General features: G+C 52.3%; 1 protein-coding gene across 1 annotated transcript in view; it reads left to right on the top strand.

Annotated features, from left to right (window-relative positions):
• The window catches only part of Mad1l1 (mitotic arrest deficient 1 like 1), a 317,149-nt gene that overhangs the window by 172,554 nt on the left and 120,685 nt on the right, over positions 1–23,910 (top strand). Inside the window, exons 12-13 of the mRNA XM_038345544.1 lie at positions 9,934–10,074; positions 20,940–20,996. Of these exons, the coding sequence (XP_038201472.1) occupies positions 9,934–10,074; positions 20,940–20,996 (198 nt within the window). The remainder of the gene's footprint in view (positions 1–9,933; positions 10,075–20,939; positions 20,997–23,910) is intronic.

Here is a 23,910-nt window from a genome sequence, read left to right as displayed (position 1 = left end):
TCTGACAGTGTCTTCCAAAGTGGCCTGCTTAGATTAATTGGTGTGCTTAGATCATCCACATTTAAAATGATTGTTGACATGGTTTGCTTTATACCCCTGTTTGTCCCCGTTTTGTGCTTGGTCACTGCTCTTTGTTTCCTTTTCTTTATCTTCTCCACTTCATCTGCCTTGTTTGCTTTTAATTGCACATTTCTTATCATTCAGGTCCGCCTCTGTTTGGCAGCATATGAATTAGGCAGCTTTTTTCTCCTCCTGTATTAGCTTGGACCTAGGGCCTTGTATATGCTAGACAAATGCTCCACCACTGAGCCACACCCTAGCCTCTCTCTGGGGGATTCTAGGCAGGGGCTTTTCCACTGAGCCACACCCCAACCCCTCACTGGGAGATTCTAGGCAGGTGCTCCACCACTGAGCCACACCCCAGCCCCTCACTGGGAGATTCTAGGCAGGTGTTTCAGCCCTTCACTGAGGGGTAGGATTCTAGGTGAGCATTATACTTTGGAGACATAACCCTGCTGTGCAGTCCATTTCTTAACATTTTATTTGAGACAAGATCTTATTAAGTTTTCTAGACTGGTCATGACCCTGCTCTGTAGATCAGGTTGGTTTTGAACTTGATGTCTTTCTGCTTTAGTCTCCAGAGTAATGGAGATGACAGGCCTGCATCAGTAGGTGTGACTAGTATTATCCAAATGTTGGTCATTGGCATTTAGGAATAATCTAGTCTAAGGCTGACAGCACTGAATTACTTTACAGGTTAAGGGATAATCTCAAACTCTCTGAACCATCCTTACCCCTCACCCAGGGACACCATAGTCACTTAATGTGCTGACTTTAAACGTTTACTTTTATTATATTTAGGTGTGTGTGTGTGTGTGTGTGTGTGTGTGTGTGTGTGTGTGCGCGCTCTAGGTGCTGGTGGAGGCCAGAAAGGGTTATCAGATTCCCTGGCTCTGGAGTTCTAGATGCTTGTGAGCTGCCCAACCTAGGTTTTGGGAGTTGAATTCTGCTCCTCTGGAGGAACAAGCAGTCTGTGCTCTTGACTATTGAGCCATCTCTGCAGCTTCTGGGAGACAAATGAAGGCCAAGAAGTCATTAACTCTGTCCTGTCCTCACTTTTCCTTCTGATCCTTGTTCCATGAAGGACTGACCTTCCTTTCTGGTGCTGAGGCTCTGGGGACTCCTGTTGGTAAGGCCTGGTGCTGGCACAAAGCTCCAAGTCACTCTCTGCTTTCCCTTTGACAAGTAGTTTTGCCAGGCACCTAGTAGGTGGGGCTTTTCAAAGTTTAGTGCTCCAATCTCTGTCACACTTGTGCGCTTCCTGACAGGATGCTGTGGTTCTTGTACCTTCCTATTTAGCGTGTGTTCATGTGTGCGCTCGTGGACACATGATTGCTAGAGAACATGTTTCAGGAGTCAGTTCTCCCCTTGATCCTTGGTGATGTGGGGTCTCTGGTGTGGTCTGTGCCCTGCTTTGTGCTCCAGGCAGCCTGGTCCATGGCTCCCCAATGATCTCCTCATTTCTGCCTCTCATCCCCCAGCACTGAGAGTGCTGTGATTACAAACATGTGTCACCACCTCCGGTGCCCATAGAGGCCCCATGCCGCCCTGCCCTTGTGTTATCATGCTTCCTTGGAGGTCTTAGCTAACCTCTGCTTGCTGGAATTTTTTTTTTTTTAACTTCGCAAATGTATTAGATGTTGTTCACAGTCTTTCCAGGACTGGTTCTCAGGATTACCATTTTCCCTTTTCTGAAGTAGCTCTCAATGATTCTTCATATGGAATTTGTGTTCTGTGTTGTAGCACTTATTAATTTTTCTAGCTGTCCCTTGAGGTTTGAGAGTGGCTAACACCTTACATTGTTTTGGCACAAGGGTTTCTTCCTGGCTTGGAGTATCCACGCAGGCTAGGCTAGTCCCAGATTGAATATGTGTGTGTGTGTGTGTGTGTGTGTGTGTGTGTAGCATAGCAACTGTGTCTCGGGTTGGAGTTTTTCATATTGGTGTTCGGTTTTCTAACCCCGGGCTGTCAGCTTGATTTGTCATTGATGGGCATTGACATCTGACATTTTGTATCGGTGATGACTGGAACTGCCCCCTCTCTCATTAGCAGCTCATATTGTTCTGGTGACTTGAGCCTTAGAGAGACACCCAACTCTGAGTTCTCGGCCTTCAGTTGGATCTTGTTGAGTGTAGGTGAGGCTTCCACTCTCCTTGGCCGCCTTCTCCACACACTATTCATTTTCTGGAAATACTCTGTAGTGGACTCCTGCTTTGCTACAGAGTATGAGCTTTGTCTTTTAATCAGCATGTTTAGTTTGTCTTCAGCATTTATTCTTCCCATTTGAATTTCTATATTCCTATTTCGTCCATTATCTGTACCATTTAAAAATATCATAGTTACAGTTTTCTTTCATTGCTTTGAATTTACTGGAGTTTTCCCTCAGGCCCTCCCCGTTCTCCCTGCATGGTTTCTGTATTGCAGTTACTGTATCCTGGCCCCACTCCTGATGTCCAGGGATGACTTACACGATGTGGTCTGGGCAGTGTAGTAGTTGCCTTACTTGCAGAAATGAGGGCCCAGGTGCTGTTCAAGAGCCCACAGAGCTGGGGGTCTCAGCAGTCTCCTCCTGGCCCCAGAGGCCCAGCTTCCTGGAGGGTCATTGCTCTTTAGTCCATGTGAGAAGCCTGAGGAGGCTGCGGTTCTGATCTCAACGAAGAAGTGCAGCAGCCACAGGGCAGATGAACTTGCCAGCAAGGCACAAAAGCAAGCTGGCAGAGAGCTGAGCTTTCTTCTGGGACCTCCTTTTATCTGGGATGCTGCTGGAAGGGCAGGCTTTTCCACTGAAAATCACCTCAAGCAAGTCCCCACAGGTCTATCAGCAGTTTGTCCTTCAGTTCATTCCGGATCAAGTCATGTTGCCAGCCAAGATTAACCATCCCACAGCCCAAAGGCAGCCTTTCTATCTTAGTGCCACTTCTCCCCTGAACTCTGATTTAAGACTCAGAGTAGCCACAGTGTGGCTGGATCTCACAGCGATGAAACGAGTGTGGGGAATCCACTTCTTCCTTGCCAGCCTTTGATTCACCTCGAGAAGGTATTTGATGAGTGGATTGATTCTGTCTTCTCTGTGCCTTCTGCTGGTGTGTCCGTCTGGGCTTGACATGGTGTGTCATTTGATAGTTATCTATCTCTAGCTCACAGGTTTTGCATGTAGGCTTGTGACTGCAGACTCTCAGCAATAGACTTTCCTGGGTTTTCCCGTCTACCCAGCATCAAGGCGGCATGCATATGGCAGCCATCCTCAGTGTGGTGATGGGTCTTACTAGAAGTTTGTCACTGTGGCCAGGGGCTGTTCTCTCCAGGGCCCTCACCTGGCTGCCCAGCTGATCTGGCACTGCAAACCCTGTTCCTCTCCTGCTTGAGGCCTGCTATATCCCAGACCTTGGTGGCCCGTGACTTTGCAGGGAGGTTTCCCTTGAGACCCAGGTTCACTTTGTATAGCCCCATCAACCATAGTTGTAATTGGTCGATTACTTCACATAGTTACTCACTGCTCACTTGGGTCATGGTTGGTCAGTGAAGCCCTGGGAATTCAAAAGGCCAGTTCCGTGGTTGGGAGTGAGCAGCCCCCCTCACAGAGATAGGTGGAGGTGGCACTGTGTTGGTTGGTGTCACCAGGCCTGGCTTGTTGTCTGATGTCCTTTGTCAGACTGGATGTACCATATAGGGCCTTTTCTTCTCTTTTGACCCTGCAAACAGGCTTTTCTCATGCTTATGGTTCTAGAATGTTCCAGAAGGAAACAGCCAGAAAACCCTGATGGGGCTGTACTTAGTCTAGACATCCCTGTTCCCTGTGAACTGGGGCTTGGACTCTGGTCAGGCATGCCTCTGCTGTCCTGAGCACTGAGGGGCAGCTCTGGCTGATCAGAATGGAAGCTCCTGTGGTTCACAATGCCACTGCAGCTAGCTGTTCAGGCTCCTGCACCCTCTGACAGACATGCAACCTCCGGTGTGACATGGTATCCTGTGGCCTTCTTACTTTCTGGAACCTCTTTCCACTAGTGTGAATGTGCAGGGCGTGTGCCAGGTTGACTCTAGAGACAGACTCCTTCTGTCCAAGTCGCCTGTGCGCCTGGTGTGTTGGGATTCCCTTGGAATGGATGCAGAGAGGGCTTGGGTCCTCTAGAGAGGACTTGAAGCTCTAAAGACCTTGAAGACTCCCTTATGGTGAGGCAAGTTGAAGAGCACAGGGCTGGGGGCATAGCTAGAGCTAGAGGTAGTGGAGCCAGGATGCTTGGTAGGGAGCCATGGGCACCCTCATCTGTGCATCTCTTTTAGGGTGGGCTACAGCCAGGTTCTCCAAATGGAGATAAGCATGTTAAAAGAAGGGCTTCTGTTGCCTAGCAGGTACTGGTTGCACTGTGGAGGCCTCCATGCCTCTAGCGCACTTCTCTTGGAATGCCCCGTGAGTGGCCCTGAAAGAAGTGAGCAGGGCCGGGATTCCCAGAGTTGGGTGGATTTCGGCAGCTGCTGGTGCTGGGAGCTAATTGGGAAAGCTCTTTGCAGGCATGATTTATTTGTTCATAAGAAAGCCTTGTGAGGTGACTAAGAGCTGAGTGGAGGAGCCCAGACAAGGAGCAAGGCCATGGTGACAGTGGAAGGACCGCAGGAGATGCCTGCAGAGAGCGTCCCTGCATAGAGGCACTCCGAAGCTTTTCAGACAGAACTGCAATGAGTGGGCTGCCCAGTGAGTCAGCACTGGCAGGGGAGGGTGGGAGGGGCAGCGGAGAGGAGGGGAGAGAAGAGGAAAAGAAAGGAGTGAGGGAAAGGGGCATTGCCTGCCCTGAGTGTAGGTTCTGCTCCCAGCTGCTCTGCAGGGTGGAGGGGCCTCTGGGAATGGGGAGAGACTCCTGGGATGACACACGGGTACCTCCAACCCTTTTAGTGAGGGTGGGAAATGACGAGGGTTGCCTTGAGCCTTTTATTATCCGTCCAGCACCAGGCTCCCCTGCAGCCTGAGCTGTGCTTCAGAGCAGCATGTACACTGGCCTTGTGGGTCACTCATGTTCACTTTAAGCAGGGGTGTTTGACACAGAGAAAGCAGCTGTGATGAGAGAAAGTAGAGGATGGCAGTGACGCATACACCCACACGCCAGACTGCTGTGTCACCTCGAGGGGGTGGGCTCCTTGCCTCTTACCTGATAGTCCAGTATCTCAAGGCTCAGAGAGACTGATTTTATTCTCCGGGGCACGGAGCAAAGTGATGTCTTGCCAGCATTGTACTTGTGTTTTTTGGCCTGAGTTCTGGCCTGGTCTCTGGAGGGGCAACAGACTGCAGGCTGGTCCTCTTCTCCATGTCGTCCCCTCTTTCCCATGGTGCACCAGAGGCTGGTGAAGAGCTATTCCCTGGGGTGGGCTGTGTAGTAGTCTGAATGAGAAATGTCCCCTGTAAGCTCATATATCTAAACATCTGGTCTCTGCTTGGTGGCACTGATTTGGGAGGTTGTGGAACTTGAGGAGGCGGAGCCTTGCTGAGGAACATAGCACTGGGTACAGGCCTTGAGAGTGTACAGCTTTGCCCACTTCTAGTTTGTGTTCTTTTTGGTGTTTGCTCTTGAAGATGTGATTGCTCAATTTCCTGCTCCCCTCACCCCCATCCCATTATAGACTTTTCCTCTGGAACCTTAAGACAGAACAAATCCTTTCTTCCATAGCTGCTTTTGGTTGTGGTGCTCCATCACAGCAACAGAAAGAAACTATTGTGTAGTCCTTCATGTCTTGCTCTCTGGCCAGGCCCCGTTAGAACCACCTACACTGCCCTCTGGCTGGGGTGTACTTTTTCACATGCGCCGGGTGCAGCCTCCATGCTATGGTCACCTGTAACCACCTGCTGTCTTTTTAGCACTCTGGCCCCTGGCCTGTTCTTGCATCCTCTGCCCCAAGGCCCAGTGGGCTGTGCTATTATGACCTCCATGGGCTTAAATGGGCCTTCTCCGTACCAAAGCCAGGTTAGTGAGCTGTCACCAGTGGGCGAAAGATAAGTGACAGGACTTCCACCAGCACAGTGACAGTCACACAGCGCTCTCTTCAGGGCATCCATTGTCTTCCCAGGAGCGGGGATACTGATTCCTGTACCCCATGTTTGTTGCTTGTCCTGTGATGGTCATCTGTGGCCCCTCCTGGCCTGGCTGGTTGAGTCCCTCCTAAATGTTGTCATGGGGGAAAGGACATTGTCAAGAGGCTCAGGTTCCAGAAGGCAGTGATTTGGAGTTCCTGGGTCCTGAAACAAGTGACTCTGTACGTGTATGCCTCACTTTCCCTTCTAGAAAACCACTGTGAAGCCCTGGAATTCTTTACTAGTTTTGTATGCAGCACTTATCAGATTGAAACATTCACCTGTGGAGGGAGGGAGGTGGCTCAGATAGGGTGTGGGGTGGAGTCTGGAGTTATGACTCAGGAAACCACAGGAGACATGGCTCCAGAGTCCCCCCTCCAGGGTTATATAAGCAGGAGATATGGCTCCAGAGTCCCCCCCCCCCCAGGGTTTTATAAGCCGGAAGCATTTGCTGGAGAGAGGAGACTCTTTGGTGGAGCAGCCAGCAAGCTGTGTGGGGAGCTCTAAGGATAAAGCTTTGTGGGATCATCAGCATGCTTGGGTGAACTTTTCGGTGATACAGCTGCACCGGTTACCCATGCTTCTATAAATGCACCCAGTAAACTTATGGTTCATCATCTAGACATGAAAGAAGTCCTTTCTTTGGGTCTGTTATTACTCTCTAGCTAGGAGTGAGTTGAAAATGGCCAAATAACATAGCTTTAGTTAGCCATCCCCATGTGTGCATAATCTCCCCCCCCCCATGTGTGTATGTATATATGTACATGCCCTGTAGGTCAGGCCACAACTTGCAAGACTCAGGTCCCTCCTTCACCATGTGGGTCACAGGCATCAAATTCGTTCCTCAGGGTTGGCAGTTACTCATTGAACTATCTTGGCAGCCCCCACCCCTTTAAGACACAGTCTCTCACAGAGTCCTAGTCTGGCTGATCAGCCAGCCCTGGGAGTTCTTCTGTAGCCACCTTACCAGTTCTAATATAACTAGCATGTGTCACCACACGTGGCTTCTTACATGGCTTCTGGGAACCGAACTCAGGTCCTTATGTTTGCACAACAAACCCTTTACCCATTGGGCCATCTTTCTGGCTCTTCTATACCACTTATGATACCACCAGGTTTTTACTCCAGTTCGTCACCATGGGCTGTCTGACAGCTAGGATGGCCGCTGGCCTGTCCTGACCCAGAGAGGCACTGCCCAGAAGGGCACCCATCCCCTCTGATTGTCTCAGGTGGTCTTGGGGCCCCATCCTCAGTTGATGACTTGCTCAGGAAAACTGTCTGCTAGTACTCTCTCCTTGCCATTAATTATGCGGTGAGCAAATTTGATTGCTTTCAAACAGGATTGTTCTGTACCCGAGGAGAAGCACTCAGTGGAAAATGCCATTTTGTTTGGTACTTGGCGAGCAGGTCTTTAGGGCTCTGTGGGCACCACCCAGGCGCTGATTTGTGCTGCGATGAATCACCTGTGCCCGCTCAAGTGGCACCGAGGAGAGAGTGGCATTGCTCATTAAAGAGCCGTTATTCAGTTGCACTACACAACACCCTCACTGTGATGCCCATTCCTTGAAAAGACACAAACAACAAACTTCTCCGGTTCTATTTTTCTTCTGCGCCAGCCTGGAAACACTGGAGGAGAGAAGCCCAGCAAAAGGTGGCAGCGGGGAGATTTACCGATCAATAAAAGAGACAATTACAGTTTGTTGATGAAAGGAAATCCCCCGCCCGGCCTCTCGTGGCATCGGCACTCTGCTAATGATAACTTGGGTAACCAGCTCGAGACGATAAAAGTCAATGGGAAGATATAGGATTTCAATAAAGTTATGGCACTTCATAAACCTTCCCACGGAAATAGATCGCCCCCAGACCTGTGACCAGTTCCAGCTGGATTTGGAACTTTAATTTCTCACTTATTGAATTTTTTTGGCACTCACTAATTATGAATTCTGTGCCGAGGTGATAACTGTGTCCCCTGCCTGGGAGAGAAGAGAGCCCAGACAAGGCTTTGGAGGCCCATGGGCCAAGGGGAGAATGCTCTTAAACATTAGGGGCTTAAGGATAGGCAGCGCTGGTGCTGAGGGTGACTGAGTCCGGATGACACAGTCAGGGCCGCAGCCGCATCCGAAAGTCCTTGATGGCTGCTGGTGCTGCTCCCGGTGCCCATGTGGTCCGAGGGAGCTGGTCCGTGGAGGTCATAACTCCCCCGTGAGCCTCTTCTGGTATGGACAGATGTTTCAGGTCACATGGGAAGGAACCCCTGGCCAGGGACATAGAGCAAAGTTGTGCGGGGCCACTCTGACCTTTTCCAGGTGTGTGGTTTGGGAAGAGGGTATGTTGGAGTATATAAGAGCCATGTCCTCTCCGTCATCCTGAGACAGCACTTGCCAACGGTAATAAAATCCTATTGTTTTCATGAGCACCAGCTGACTGCAGGACAGCTCACTGGACACTTTGTCCACAGCAGTATTGATCCACATAGCTACCCTTGTGACCTCTTTCTTGCTGAGGGAGAACTTGAAACTTGGGGTGACTAGATAGCTGGCTACAGAGCAGAGCTGGGGTTGGAAGCTGCTTCTTAGAGTAAGAGCTGTCCCCTCCTTCCTGAGCTGTGCTGTCTGTCCTCTGCATCCTCATTGCTGGCTGCATGAATGGGCAAAGCTCAAGCAGAAGGTACCAAGCGTATCAGCAGGGATGCCTCAGGTTCCGGTTAGAAGCACAGAGCTGGGCTTGCTCAGACCTGCAGGATGCAGAGCCTCATCACATTTCCAAGGCGATGTTCAGAGGAGGTTGGTGAAGCTGGGTCCTGGCAAACCTGCACCTCTGGAGGAAGGAATTTTCACCCCCACTTGTGTACTCCATTGAGCTCTTAGGAGGTGACATCAGGGTAAGGGGAGTCCCCAGCTTGGACCTGGAATTTTGGGCTGGACCTCCTCTACCTAGGAGTGAAATCTGTGTGCAGAGGAGCCCAGTGGCACTGCAGATTTGGGGCCGTACATAAGAACCCAAGTCATGGAGAAAGAGAATGCAGTAAGCTGCCTGGGGAGGCCAGGCTCCCCAAAAGTGCTGTGCTCCATATGTGGCCCTCAGAGCATCTCGGCTGCCCACACAGGGCAGGCTGCATGTCTGTGGTCTTCCTCCTGGCAGGGTGGAGTATGTTTCCATTCAGCCCCTGTGACAGCTCTCTCTAGCATTCAAGGGAACCTGGGTCCTAGTCTTGGCAGCATCTGTCCACTGCTAGCTTTCTGGTTCAGTCTGTCAAACTTACGATCTCTAGGTTAGCCAGAACTCCAGCTGCCACTCCCACTCTGCTGAGTGTGAAGGCAGGAGTGCTGGGCATGGCTGGAAGGCCGGCAACCTCATATGTCTGTGGGTTCTCTGTGGAGGTGAGGTTCTAGCTGAGAGGCCTCAGCTGTTTCTGGAGCCATAGTGTCTCTGGGCACTTAGTGCATTAGTTAGGACAGAGCCATGGGTTTTGAGTGCTCAGATAGGGCAGTGCTCGCTCACCAGGCTTGTGTTCTTGTTCTGCGTGTCACTGCTCAGGAGTCATATCAAGTCAGTATCCTCCCCAGCAACATTGGAGTGTGGTGCTGGCAGGCTTGACTTCTGCCATCACTGACCCAGTGAAACTGAGTCTGGAACTCTGCATGCCTGGGTCTCTCTGTTTCAGGCTCTTTGGAGGTGCACCACTGGAGTACGGAACCAGGGCGCAGTCCTGAGCTTATTGAATTCCACATGCAGGGATCTCTGAGGTTCCCACCTCTGTATTCCCCCCAATCCACCTCACACACTGTCCCCACCTGATCTGTCTGTGTCCTCAGGAGCGAGACGGCATGCGTGCCATCCTGGGATCCTATGACAGTGAGCTGACCCAGGCCGAGTACTCAGCCCAGCTGACGCAGCGCATGTGGGAGGCCGAGGACATGGTTCAGAAGGTGCATGCCCACAGCTCGGAGATGGAGGTAAGTGGGTGCCGTGGATGAGTGGGGACCATGTCGGGGGTGCAGCCATGGGGATTATGTTGATACCTGCTCTACTTCTGTGGCACTTGGAGGTCAGAGGTTTCCAGGCAACCCTAGGCAGCAGAAGTGGGTGTTAAGGGGATTCAGGGTGAGGCAAGGCCTCTGCCAGCTCAAGTTGTTGCCAAGTGCCTTGAGAACGATCTATGCCATGTAGCCATGTGGTCCCCGTGGCAGCCTGCTTCCTCTCACTGCATGTTCCTGTGGTGTTCCTGTCTAGGGGTGTCTTCCAAGCAGTCTGTGGCTTCTTGTCTCTCCCTGTCACCTCCTACAGTATTGTGAGTCTTCTGAAGTCTCATTCTGTTTTAGTGAGGGCAGAGACAATGTCCCCTTTTGAAGAAGAGAGTAACTTTTTGGTCCCTGTAGGCTGCTAGGCACTGGGAACCAGTGCAAACCATATCTGGCCTCTCCTCCTGATTGTTCTGTGCCAGTGTAGGACTCCTACCTGCTAAGCGCTGGTATTTCCTGTGGTGTGCTTCTCTGAAAACCACCCCAGATGAAGGGGGAAGCACATGCTCACCTTCCAGTAGGCGGGTGGAGGTTGCTTAGTTCTCAAGAGAAGCTAACTGACCATCCAAGACAAGGCGGATACTGCCTGTCAGGAGATCCACACAGCTGTGCCTCCAGAGGCTGCCTGTGCCTGCTCTGCACCCACTTTTCATTTGTATCTCTGCGCTTGTCTCTGGCTGTGACCCTAGAAGCGGGGCTGTCATTGCCCACATTGTAATGACAAGAGAGCTGATACCCAGAAGCCCAGGACTGAGCCCAAGCTGCCAAGTGCCTGCGAACAAAGCTAGGTCTGCCCTGAAGCACTGCCCACCTGCAGACGTCCTGGGCCAAGGCCTGCGTCACAGGCTGTGGCCCATCAGCTCTTTCGGTGTCCATGCTCACACCTGTTGGGCTAATCCTTGAACTTGGTGTGACACAAACACACAGAGAGGTGCCAGTCATCCTGTGTAGGCAGCTTGGCTCTCGCCCAGCCAGTGCTCCTGGTTGTCTACCTGGAGGAGTGTCCAAAGCGACAGCCAGGGTGATGGGACCACATGCATTTCCCAGAGAGCACTGGAGTCCACACTGAGCAAGGCCTTTCCCCAGGGCTGCAGAACCTTTGGTGAGAGGGGCGTTTAATAGACAACTGTGAGCTGGCCTGGTGGCACAGGCCTACAGTCTAAGCTGCTTGGGAAACTGAGGCAGGAGGGTGATAAGTTCTGTGCCAGCCTAGTCTATAAAGTGACTTTAAGGCCAGCCTGGACAACTTAATGTCTGTCTTAAGTAAAAAGAAAGTGGAGGATATAGCTTAGCTAGGGGCTGGAGTGCGTCTCAGTGATAGAATACCTGTCTAGAATCCCCCAGTGAGGGCCTGGAGGTATGACTTAGTGGTAGAACACCTGCCTAGAATTCCCCCATTGAGGGGTTGGGGTGTGGCTCAGTGGTAGAGCACCTGCCTAGAATCCCCCAGTGAGGGGCTGGGGTGTGACTCAGTGGTAGAGCCCCTGCCTAGAATCCCCCAGTGAGGGGCTGGGGTGTGACTCAGTGGTAGAGCCCCTGCCTAGAATCCCCCAGTGAGGGGCTGGAGGTGTGACTCAGTGGTAGAGCACCTGCTAACTTTCATGAGTCCCTGCATTAAATTCCTAGTACTGCAAAAGCATGCCAACAAATATATAAATAAAACCCATGATAACCACAGAATGCAGTAGTGTTCCATGTATGAGGTGCAGAGTTGTGGGTTCTTGTGAGAGAGTAGTCAGAAGCTCACAACATTGCTGTACCATGTCTGGGACACTAAAGATGCACTTTTGATCCCATAGCCGCAAGGATGGCTATAGGCTCTCAGTGGGAAGACTGGAGAGTGACAGGAGTGGGAGCTGCTGAGCTCTAGCTCTGGGGATGGCTGGTGACAAGGCTGTGTGTGCCACGGTGAGGAGGCCGTGCTCCAGGCGCCCTCCTGTTCTTCCTGCCTGTGAGCTTCTCACCAGGTGCATTGGGCCTGCACTGTCCTTGCTTGGAGTAGCCCTCACTGACTCTCTTGGCAGAATGGACCAAACCCATGAATGTTGGAGACCCAGTTGGGTCCCGTGTTGATTCCCACCCTGCTCCCCAACACCCGGCTGCACATCTGTCCCCAGGAGTGCGACCCACTGGGTCTGCTGTGAGCTGCTGCATCCCAGCCCTCCACCCTCATTTGAAAGGTTAATTCAGGCTCCAGCGAGCTGTGCCATCATCAATGTAAGTGTGTTAATAGCCGTTTTATTACAGCACATTTAGCTCCATGAGAATTGCTAACGAGGAGAGATTTGCGGGTCTGCTCTCTGACACCGTGTGGTGCCCCTGGTGTTTTCTTGCTAAGAGGTCCTGTCTGTGCTGCTCATATGCATTCCACATAGGCTGTTAGGAGCATGATAGCTTGGGCACAACCGGAGTTGTGTGTTCTGAGTCAAGTGAACAGAGTCGCTCAAATTCAGCTCTAGCAGATGAGTGCTCCCTGTCATCCGTGGGGTGTGTGTTAGACACCCCCTCTCCTCTGAAGGGTGTAAAGATGGGAAGTTCTTCATCCTGTTTGGTCCCCCAGAGCTGTGGTAGAGCCTGTGGGTAGAGAGCTTGGAGACTCAGCTGGTGTTGAGTAAGGTGCTCTTACTATTTTCAGTCATTGTCACTGCGAGTGTTCATGTGGTTAGTCCAGGTGGAGGGGCTGAGAAGTTCCCCCGACACAAACACCCTCAAGATCGCTTTCACAGCTAGCCCTCCTGTGCATGGGCACTCTGGCCTTGTGCAGCAGGTTGGCTCTCTGTGACCTTCCTCCTCCAGTCCTAGTCGTGTTGGTATCATGGCTGTGGTGAGACAGAGCTTTGGGTGGCTTTTCTGTTCACCCTGTGCCTCCTCTAGTTGTGCTTTGGACTGGCGAGTGTGTCACCATGTGTTCAGACACATGGCCATGTGCCTCACCTGCACAAGAGTCACCAAGAGACAGTTGTACCCAGTCAGTCACAGGCTCCGTGTCTCCACTAGAGTCCCCCTTCTCATACAGTGGGGCCCTGGAGGAGCACAAGGTGTGTCTACCCCAAGCCTTTGGGGGTGGAGTAGCATCTGGGTTTAACATAGAGAAGGAAGGTCTGAATCCGCTGGAGTGGGGAGTGGTGCACCTTCTGCTTCCACCAGGTGGCAGCAGACAGGCTCACTGCTTTCTGGGTCTAGCCACTCTGGCCTGGAGGGGGCTAGGCAGGTGCTGGAAAGAATGGCCAGGAGGAGGGGATGGCAGGGAACTGGGCACATGCTGGGAAGGCTTGACCAGAGGGAGGAACCAAGCAGATTTGAGAATGCCACAGCTTGGTGGGCTGCGTGAAGGGACCTGCAAGGATGAAGGTGGCCTTGGCTTTCTGCTTCCCAGCTTTGTCTTGGAGCCTGAACTTAGGAGCGTGCTTCTTCCCCGACCACTTCTCCTCCCCACTCTGTTACCTGCCCTGTGGAGTCCCGTGTACAGTTGGGTGCTCTATGGGTTCCCATCTAGTGAGAAGGGAGATGAGCCAGTGACCTTGTTTAGGCGCAGAAGGCAAGATGTGCATAGACCCAGAGGAGCAGGGAAAGAGGGGCTTGCCTCTGCAGAGGCTGATGTGGACTCCAGGGGTTCTGGTGAGATGGGAGCAGGTGTTCCCCGAGTCAGAAGTTCTTGGAATTGAGGGTTACTTGTGAGGAAGACTGGTGGAAAAGCCCCCCGGCCACAGTGAGCCAGGAGACTGTTCCCACGGCAGCCATAAAGCTTGCTGTTTACAGCCTTGCCTTGGCCATTGCCAGCACCTGTCCAGTCTGCGGATCCATGGCCTATGCCAGTTGTCGCCACCAGCCCCAAGCTTTCTGAGGAGAGCACTTGGTCTCTGAGGAGAGCACATGAAGCCACAGCTTGGTTTTATTACACTTGGGGGGGGGGTGTCCAGCAGGCACACCTTGACCATCTCAGGTCACTCTGTTAATCAAGGGAGCACATGTCACCTGCCACTTGTGAGTGCCGTGGCTTCTAGGCATATCCTGTACTCTGCCCAGCTTTATTCAGGATCTCTCCAGGTGAAGGGTTGCCCAAACCAAACCTTCCTGTCTCTAGTTCTCCCCATCCCATCAGTATGTTGACATCCCTTGTGGGTGCATTCTAGAGAATTTACTCACCGCCATGAGAGCTACACCCAGAACAGACAGGCTTAACACCTCCTGGGTGCTGAATGACTGGAGAATGGCTGAGATGAGGGGCCGGGCATCATCTTGGGACACTGAAGGGCAGCCCTGCCTTGATCCAGCCCTTTGTGTTCCCAGGCCAATGGATGGGTCTTGCCAGTCTTGCTGCAGGTAGTAGAGCAACAGCCGTGTAGGATAGCTTTCTGTTGCCTCACCGGACAGTTAGATTCATATAACAGAAGCTGGGAAATGGCTCATGCCTAGAGAGCTTTAAAGTCCTGTCAGAAGTTTATTAGCTGAGCTGCTTGTATTGACACAGTAAAAAAGTTACGTAACTTTGTGGACCTCCTTCCATAAAGACACCCCCGCCCCCACGTCTTGCAGCTGTGCAAGCAGGCTCAAGTCTGGGACGTAAGTAGTGTCTTCCAGGGAAGATGTGCAGTGCGGAGTGGAGAGTGAGCCCTCACATTGTTTCTGCTGTGCAGTGTGGAATGGAGAGTGAGCCCTCACATTGTTTCTGCTGTGCAGTGTGGAATGGAGAGTGAGCCCTCACATTGTTTCTGCTGTGCAGTGCAGAGTGGAGAGTAAGCCCTCACATTGTTTCTGCTGTGCAGTGCGGAGTGGAGAGTGAGCCCTCACATTGCCTGTGCTGTGCAGTGCGGAGTGGAGAGTGAGCCCTCACATTGTTTCTGCTGTGCAGTGCGGAGTGGAGAGTGAGCCCTCACATTGTTTCTGCTGTGCAGTGCGGAGTGGAGAGTGAGCCCTCACATTGTTTCTGCTGTGCAGTGCGGAGTGGAGAGTGAGCCCTCACATTGTTTCTGCTGTGCAGTGCGGAGTGGAGAGTGAGCCCTCACATTGCCTGTGCTGTGCAGTGCGGAGTGGAGAGTGAGCCCACACATTGCCTGTGCTGTGCAGTGCGGAGTGGAGAGTGAGCCCTCACATTGTTTCTGCTGTGCAGTGTGGAATGGAGAGTGAGCCCTCACATTGTTTCTGCTGTGCAGTGTGGAATGGAGAGTGAGCCCTCACATTGTTTCTGCTGTGCAGTGTGGAATGGAGAGTGAGCCCTCACATTGTTTCTGCTGTGCAGTGCGGAGTGGAGAGTGAGCCCTCACATTGTTTCTGCTGTGCAGTGCGGAGTGGAGAGTGAGCCCTCACATTGCCTGTGCTGTGCAGTGCGGAGTGGAGAGTGAGCCCTCACATTGTTTCTGCTGTGCAGTGCGGAGTGGAGAATGAGCCCACACATTGCTTATGCTGTGCAGTCCTGAGTTGTTGGAAAGTGGAGAGGTGCGTGCAAGGGAGCACCCTGGTGTGGGGTCTGACTGCACATCGACCATCGAGGGACAGGCATGCTCTTTCCCCAGTTTCATGGACAGGAGGGAGGACCCAGGGAAACAGGAAGAGTATCACTAGCCATGTTATGATTCAAGACTTCCTCATGGGCCTGTGGTGCTGCCTCCCCTCTTTCTCTGCCTCTCCACCCCTTTACCTATTTCCTTTCTACTTTTGTCCCTAGTCTTCCCTTCTGTTTGTCTTTTCTGTTTTCCATGTGTTTTCCATGTGTTTGTTAGTTGTGTGTGCATGTGTTTCCATGTGCATGTCTGGGTGTACATGCCATTACTTGTGCATCTGGAGGTCAGGCCAATGTTGGAGCCTTCCTTTCACCATGACCTGGAGTTCAGATTTGGCTAGACCGCCGGCAATTGAGTACACGGGCTCTTTCAGTCCCCATCTCCCCACACTGTGATTTCAGGTGCCCATTGCCAAACGTGGCATTCTCCATGAGTGCTGGGGATCTGAACTCGTGCTTTCATTCTTGAGAGGCAGCCACTTTACCCTCTGCTCTCTCTTTTTCTTTCTGATGGCTTTTCTCTGCTCCTCTCCTTCACCCACCCTCACCCCAAGCTCCTGTTTTCTCCGGCGTGAACAGGCTTTTCTGTGGATTCCTGTGCACTGGGTGTAGCCATCCATGCTTGGCTGGAACGTGTGTGTGTGTGTGTGTGTGTGTGTGTGTGTTGGGAATGTTCATTGCCAGTTTTGTTCATGGGAGGGCAGATATGCCAGCCCCAGGGCTGGCCATGGGTGGGCAGGCCCTCCTCTCAGTACAGTCCTGGCCGGGGTTAATGTCCTTCAGCAGTTCCAGCACAAGGCATGCTTTGATTCCAGCAAAATCAGCTCAGCAAAACAAACTAGAAATGTGGAGCTGGGAGACTCCCAGTAGCCTGTCTCTGGCGGGGTTGCTGCCATTTTGCCCGGATTTTATTTATTCCATTTAATAAAGCGGCTGCGGAGGTTGGAAGCAGATGTCACGAGTCCTCTGTCGACGGAGCCATAAATACAAGTGTGTGGCACTTGGATGCCACGCATCACCTGAGTTGTGTTTCCAGCGTATTTAATTAAAACAGATTACAGCGCTGCTAGCTACATGGAGACTTCCTCACAAACGCCCTGGCATGCTGCTTTCTGGTGAGAGGACCGCACTGTGGGTGCAGCATGGTGGAGACGCTCCAAAGAGTTCCAAGAAGTGGATGCAGGAGGCTGAAAGGAGTCACCGGAGGAACCCGGAGCCTTACGTGTGCCAGGAAATCACTCTGCTACTGCCTATAGTCCCAGCCCACTGGGCCCATCACATAGATAAAGGACAAATACTCTTAAGAACTGAGATCAGATGTTAAGACAGCTTTTGTAGAGGTTACACAGATGATAGGCAGCCATTGGAATCCCAGCTGCATGCCAGATTGACTGTCCACCGCTGCAGTTCCCAGATCTGAGCTCCGTCAGCACCCCTGCAGGGTTTGTGGGAACACTTGTAGACCGGGACCCTCTGTCAATATTGGATCCAGTGTGTGGGCTGGAGCCTGGGAATCTCCTGTTTCTAGTTAAGTGCCTAGGATTGCTAGGGAGTGGTCTCTATGGAGTCACTAACCCTGAATGGAGTGGGATGGTGTAGGCTGGGGCCATTTGTCTCCTCCATTCCAGCAGAGCCCACTGCTGCCCTCAGGGCTCCCACTCCCATAACCCATACCACAGTCTGCAGCTTTGAATGCCAGAGTATGCTGACTGTCTACTCAGGAGCTGGCTGCTCTGCAGCCCCCAGAAGCAGGTGTTCTGCTGGCTATCTGTGTAGAAGAGAGAGACTCCTGCATCCATGGCTACACTCATACCCCAAGGAAAAGCTGAGCCTCTGAGTCTTGGCCTCTTCAGTGTTAACTCTGTCCTTGGGCGGACTCTGCCTGCTTGGGTCTATATAGGGCTGATATTCTCGTCTTGTGGATTCTCCCAGCCAGGCTATGCCATGGTGTTGCAGAAGGTAATACCACCCCCTTCAGAATTTGGGATGGCCTGTCCCAGCCTGCACCCTCTGCAGGTTTTACTGCATCCCGCTCCAAGCTGTCTGTGTTCCTGCAGGGGTGCTAGATCATCAGGCCGCCACTTCTCACTTCAGGATAAAAATAGCCCTGCCGAGGCTTCTGTGCAGGATGGAATGTCACAGGTGGCGCATGTCCAGGGCTTGTGTCTGAACACACACAGTCCCCAGGGCCTGACTGGGGACCATGGCCAGCGCTGTCAGTGCTTCTGCAGGGGTAAGAAATGTGTGCTAGCCTACCTGTCACCTTAACCACACCTGAGACCAACTACAGCTGTGCTGGCCCAGCACTGTTGTCTGCCTCTCTAGAGCCTGTCCTGGGCTGCTGTTGCCATATCCAGACTGGGCTCATCTCTGGACCAGTCTGCCAGCCAGACTTCGCTGCGCATAGCCTCAAAGCCGGGCTTTGCCCCCTTCATGGTAGTAGTTTGTTGAGCAGGGTTGGTAGCTAGTGCCGTGTGAGCAGAGGGATGATAGTCAAACTGACTGCGTTAGCCAGTGGCCCAGATGTTTCGGCCAGCTGTGGACAGATGAGGCACATCTGGTGGACTGAGGTGCATTGCTGCTGTCTTCCTGTGTATAGACTGTCTGTCCCTCTTTTCAAGTCTCAGGAGAAAGCACGAGCATCTGGGCCCTGATGTCACTGCAAAGGGTAGGACACTCACTGTGATGCCACCACAAGGAGATGCTTCCTCAATCTAGATGCCAGCAACATGAGCCCTGCGACTGCCCTTCCCCCACTGCTGGGCATTGCACCCCATCCTCCATCCTCAGCTCTGTGTTGTATCTCCTGGCGAGGCCTAGGCCGTCATGTCTACTGTCTTGGTGGAGGCAGCGTTCTCCAGAGGCTCTGATCAGCTGCCAACAGGACTCTGTCCTTCTGTCCTTTCTGAGAACAGACATGATGCTCACGGCCAACCATCCTTTTTTCACTAAGGTGCTCTCCAGTGAGCGTGACCTAGGCTCTCAGAGGGGACCTGCCTTCTGGATGTAGGTGTGATGACTGAGCTGTCTTCTCACAACAGTCTCTCACAGCAGAGCTATTGCTTACTCTGTTGTCCTCCCAGGCCGTGTGCTCTGAAGGCTTCCTCAGCCAGCCATGCTCTGCTGATCCAGGAGATGAGACCCTTGCTAGGGGAGCCATGTCGTGTGCATGGTGTTTGATTCTGGCTAACTGTCCCACCAAGCATGGCTGTCTGGACTAAGTATTTTCTGATAGTCCTCTGGGGGAACTTTCTGGTTATCTCCTGATCTCCTGATGCAGGTGTTGGAGGGAGTGCTAGTGGAGCTATGGTGGCCGTCAGCCCCTCTTCTGTCTACAGATGTGGTGGTCATAGAAGGAAGGTTGTCACCACCCTGCCTTGGCCAAGGCCACGGTTAAAGCTAACTGGAGAGAGCGAGAGAGCACTCAAGTATGCCGAGGTCACTGGTCTTTACCTTCCACGTCTTTGAGGCAGGAGCTCTTGTTCACACTCTGTACACCAGGCCAGCTGGCCTGAGAACTTCCAGGGAGTCCTCTGTCTCTGCCTTCCATTTCATCGTAGAAACACGGGGTTTACAGATGTGTGCTACTGTGTCTGCTTTTACATGGGCGTTTGGGATCTGAACTCAGATTCTCACCGTTATGTGGCAAGCACTTTATCCTCTGAGCCATTTCCTCAGCCCAGGCGTGTGTCTCTCAGTCCTTTGAACACATACCTGGGGTAGGTTATGAGACATGAAACCCTAAGGAGAAGCCAGGTCATCCGAGTTGCTTCAGTTTGGCTGCCACTGTCACCATCATGGAGACTCGCTTAATTCCCATCCCTTTCCCTTTCATCGCCCCAGCACTTCCTGGGCTCTGCCAGCCCTGTCTTCGCAGAGTGGTGTTTCGCTGTTGGTCCTGATTTGCATTTGGCTAATTGCTAACCATGTTAATTACCTTTCTGTGTGTTTGCCGCCTGTGTGCGTTTCCTTTTTGGGAGATGTCTGTTTGCCTCTTTGCCCGCTCTGCTGTCACACTGTTTATTTTTCCCCTCACCGCTTTGTAGCAGATCCGTGTGTGTCCTTGAGGCCAGTCAGGTGCAGGGGATGCCAGTCCCTGTCCTCCATCCCTCACTCAAAAGCAGTAAGGGTGGTGTGTTTTAGAGCAGAGGGGAAGATCATGTGCCCTGGCGATAGACATGTAGGCCTTGCAGTTCTTCCAGTCTTGAGAGTCTCAGGTTAGACCTGGGTTCATATCCTGCCTTGTCCACTGGCCGATTCATGACGTTTGGCTTCTGGACCCATTTTCCTAAGAAAAGCTCTTCTGCGGGAGGGCATAGTGTGCCAGGAGAACACCCATAGGCACTGAGTTGCCCTGGTGTCTGCAGGGTGCTCAGCCTGTGGCAGTCCCCAGAGGAGGAGGGCCATCCTCACAGTAGACAGAGCATAGGAAGGAGTCCCCTTGCCTGTTGCACAGCTGACAACGGGGTAGTTCTGTTGCTCTGGGCAGGCAGCGTCCTTCCAGTTCAGTGAGGGTGACCACATCCTTGCTTTGTAAGTGGTGTACATTTATAGATGGCTCACAGCAGCTACCTGTGGTTGGGATGTATTTTTGTAGGCTTCTGGGCCATGCCACTTACTGCTGCCAGGGAAGGCTCTACCAGGGCCTGTGAGAACAGATGCGTTCAGTCACTGAGGCGTGTGTGCTGTTACAGTGGGTAGCAATGTTGTGAGTTCAAGAGGATGGAGCCTGTGGCACCCTGAAGCCAAGGTCTGGGCTCTTGACCCTTAAGCTCTCGCAGCCTTGTGCGGAAATTGAGTCTGTGCTTGTTCTGCTGTGGCCTCCAGCAGGGCAGCCTCCACTAGCCTGCTCCATTCACCTGGTTGCTAAAGCCCAGAGGGGGACCCTCTGGGACGCAGTCCTTCTCTGGGTGTGGAGCCTGTGGACTCGTGGTCGGTGATGCTGCTGCTACTGCTCAACTACAGCCTTCTTTCCTTTGGGACAGTGGACCAGGTGTCCCTGGTGGGGGTTTGCCCTGCCCCTTCCCAGTCTACCTGCAGTGTCCGTCCATGCTGGGGAGCCCCTACCTTAGTTAGTGCTTCTGGAATTGGAGACTGCAGGAGGCAGCTGGCTGACTTCCTCCTCAGGCCCTCTTCCATGAATTGCTGTGAGTTTAGGATTTCACACTACCCAGGGCCTGACAAAGGTGGCAGTGTGGCCCCAGCCGATTCAACATGGATTGGAGGCTGAGGCGAGCCTTCACCCCAAGGCTGGCAGGCATCTTCCCTCAACCCTGATCTTCTTGGTCTTATCTTGCAGGCTCAGCTGTCTCAGGCCCTGGAGGACCTTGGGGTTCAGAAGCAGAGAGCCGACACGGTGAGTACTGAGTGGGGGTCACTTGGTGCTATGTGGTGAAGGGCAGCCTGAAGACAGGTCACCTCAAGTCCTGGATCCATGCACAAGGGAGTTCCTGCCTTTCCCTGGCAGGACTTGGCCTACAGGCACATCCTCCTGTGTGACCATGCTTCTCCAACATTAGAAACTGCAGAACAGAAGGAGCAAAGGTGGAAATTGAGTCTTGTTACCCACCCTCATGTGTTGTCAAGGTGTGAGCCAGCAGGAGTCATGGGAGCCTTTTGAGAGTCTATAGCTAAGGGCTTGGGCCTGGCCAACGTCAGCCTAAGTAACATAGGCCTGTGGCATCGGGATGTGGGTTAGATAACACAGGTAGGGTTTTAGTGTGGGCTTCAGTTCACAAGTGTTGACTTGTGGGACTCTGAGGGTTCTGGGCTACAGATGAGCTTCTGATCTAGGAGTGAGAGAGACCAATGGTGGAATACAGAACCAGGGAAGGTTGTGCAATGCTGGGTGTGCCCATTACCCACTCACCAGGTACTGTGGACACAGTGTGTTGCCATCAGCATGGGAGTCAGATTGTGACCAAGCAGGGGCTAAGCAACAGAGTGCCAGTTAGCTGGTAGCTGGCAGTTAAGATAGCATGGGGAGGGGAAGGTGCCTGGGGATGCGGTCAGAGGTGGCAGGCAAGGAAAGCCTCTGGCCTAGAGTGTGGGAGCAAAGAGTAGGTGGTCTTATAGATTGTGGGGTGTTATATCCAGCAGTGAGTGTGGAGGAGGGTCTGTGGACTGCGGAGTGTGGTGTCTGTCAGTGGGTGTGGTGGGTCTCTTTAACTTTGGGAGGTTGTCAGGAGTGGTATGACCTTGTTTTACCCAGGCAGTGTTGGTTGTGGGCTGCCTAGTGAGGTAGCCCTTTTGTCTCCACATGTGGCCTCTTGGGCTTCATCCCTGTGATCCAAGTGCCCAGTTTCCTTTAGTGGTGGCCTGTTTGCTGTTGCCTTGGGGAAGCCATGTGCGGGGGTGTGGAGTTTCTGTGAGCTGAGCATCAGTCTGCACAGCCCAGGGAGACCCTGATGTTCTGTGCATCAACACGCGTGGCTTCCTCGGTGTTGACCTGAATTGGAATGTACCCCGGGGCCTTGTTTTCATAATGTACACGAGGCCAAGAAGAATTAGAAATGAGTTGTGCTAAGCACATGCCAGGCCCTGGGTTCTGTGGCTAAGCAGCTTGCTGTCACCCAGGGTCCACTTTACACAGAAGCAAGACTGCTTGCCCTGTACTTCCCATGTCACTTTAGAGGAGCTGTAGGTCCTGTGTCCATTTTAGGGACAGGGTGCAGAAGCTGTTCCTGGGTACTTAGTACTAGGTAGCCCCTGGAAGTCTGTCTGTCTCACAGGCTTCCACATCTTGGTGCGTGACTGTGGCGTACACTAAGTGGCTTAGCGCTAATGTCTTGCTGGTCCTCTCATCTTGTGTCCCTATTGAAACTCCTAGTACCTGTGAAACACTAGTGCCTGGACCCCCTTAGAGATTGACTTAGAATCCTGGGGTCTCTGACAGGGTGGGACTTGACCTATGCCAATCTGTATTGACATAGTATGCACCTTGGCATCTAGTCAGGGGAGATAGGCCCTTGCCTTCCAGCTTGTTTGAGACAGTGTTTCATTATCACTGTATGCCCAGCTAGCTGTCCTGGAGCTGTCTCCACCCCCAGCTTTCCACAGGAGGACTAGGATTATAGACACTTGCTACCACTTCCAGCTTTATTTGGGTGCTGAGGAGCAAACTCATGTCCTGGCTTGTATAACAAGTGCTTTTCTCCCTGATATATCTCTGTAGCCCCAGCCCTGCCTTTTTGCTTACCCTTGGTTGTAGGGGACTTGGGGACAATGGTGGTGCTGGATAGTTTTATGTCAGCGTGACACAAGCTAGAGTCATTAGAGAGGAGAGAGCCTCAATTAAGAAAATGCAGTCATAAGATCTCTCTGTAAGGCATTTTCTTAACTAGTGATCAATGGGGGAGGACTCAGCCCATTGTGGGTGGTGCCTCCCCTGGGCTGCTGGTCTTGGGTTCTATAAGAAAGCAGGCTGAGCAGACCATGGGGAGCAAACCAGTAAGCAGCACCCCTCCATGGCCTCTGCATCAGCTCCTGCCTGTAGGATCCTGCCCTGTTTGAGTTCCTGCCCCCACTGCTTTTGATGATTTAAGTTTTATATGGAACTGTGAGTGAAATAAACCCTTTTCTCCTGAGTTGCCATTGGTCATGTTTCATCATAGCAACAGAAACCCTAAGACAATGGTCAGTGCCAGCTTATAGTGCACCATGGCTGTCTTTGACCCTGAGAGGGGCAGGTGCCACAGGCTCTAGGATGCCCACATCTCTGATGCTGCTGAGTGGGATGCTGGCCCCTGGGGCAGGTCTTCTTCATGTTTGTTTAGGATTGCAGCCTTAGCTGCCTCCTCAGCCCAGTGTTTGATCTCTGCCTCTGATTGCCTAATCTTAGGTCATTTCAAGTTGTTTATTTCCTTTCTCGTCTCTTTCCCATTTAAGAGGAAAATGAGAAGTGGCAGTTCTTGGGGACCTTGTGACACAGCTGGTCACACGTGTGTTTGTCTCACAGTCTCCATCCTTCCTGCATATGCTGCAGGGTTCAGGGGCGTCTTTGCAGCCTGTCTCCTGGCCACACTGAGCTTGGTGAGGGAGGTTTCCTCAGAGCAGCAGACCTCCATCTCAGGAGCACTATTCTGCTGAGCAGTGCATCGCACGAGTTACATGTCCAGCTCCACCACACAGCAGTGACCCCATGCCCAGTCATTCTCTGTCCCCTCTGGAAGCCCTCACTGCTGCATTCACTGCTGGCAACTATGTTTCTTTCCTCCATTTTATTGATTACTTATTTTGTTTCTTTGTGTCTGTTAGTACATACTTGAGTA

The sequence above is a fragment of the Arvicola amphibius genome, chromosome 10 (genome assembly GCF_903992535.2).
Source record: "Arvicola amphibius chromosome 10, mArvAmp1.2, whole genome shotgun sequence".
NCBI classification, from domain to species: domain Eukaryota; kingdom Metazoa; phylum Chordata; class Mammalia; order Rodentia; family Cricetidae; genus Arvicola; species Arvicola amphibius.
Note: the sequence above shows the minus strand (reverse complement) of the source record. Positions and strands in the feature narration are given on the sequence as shown.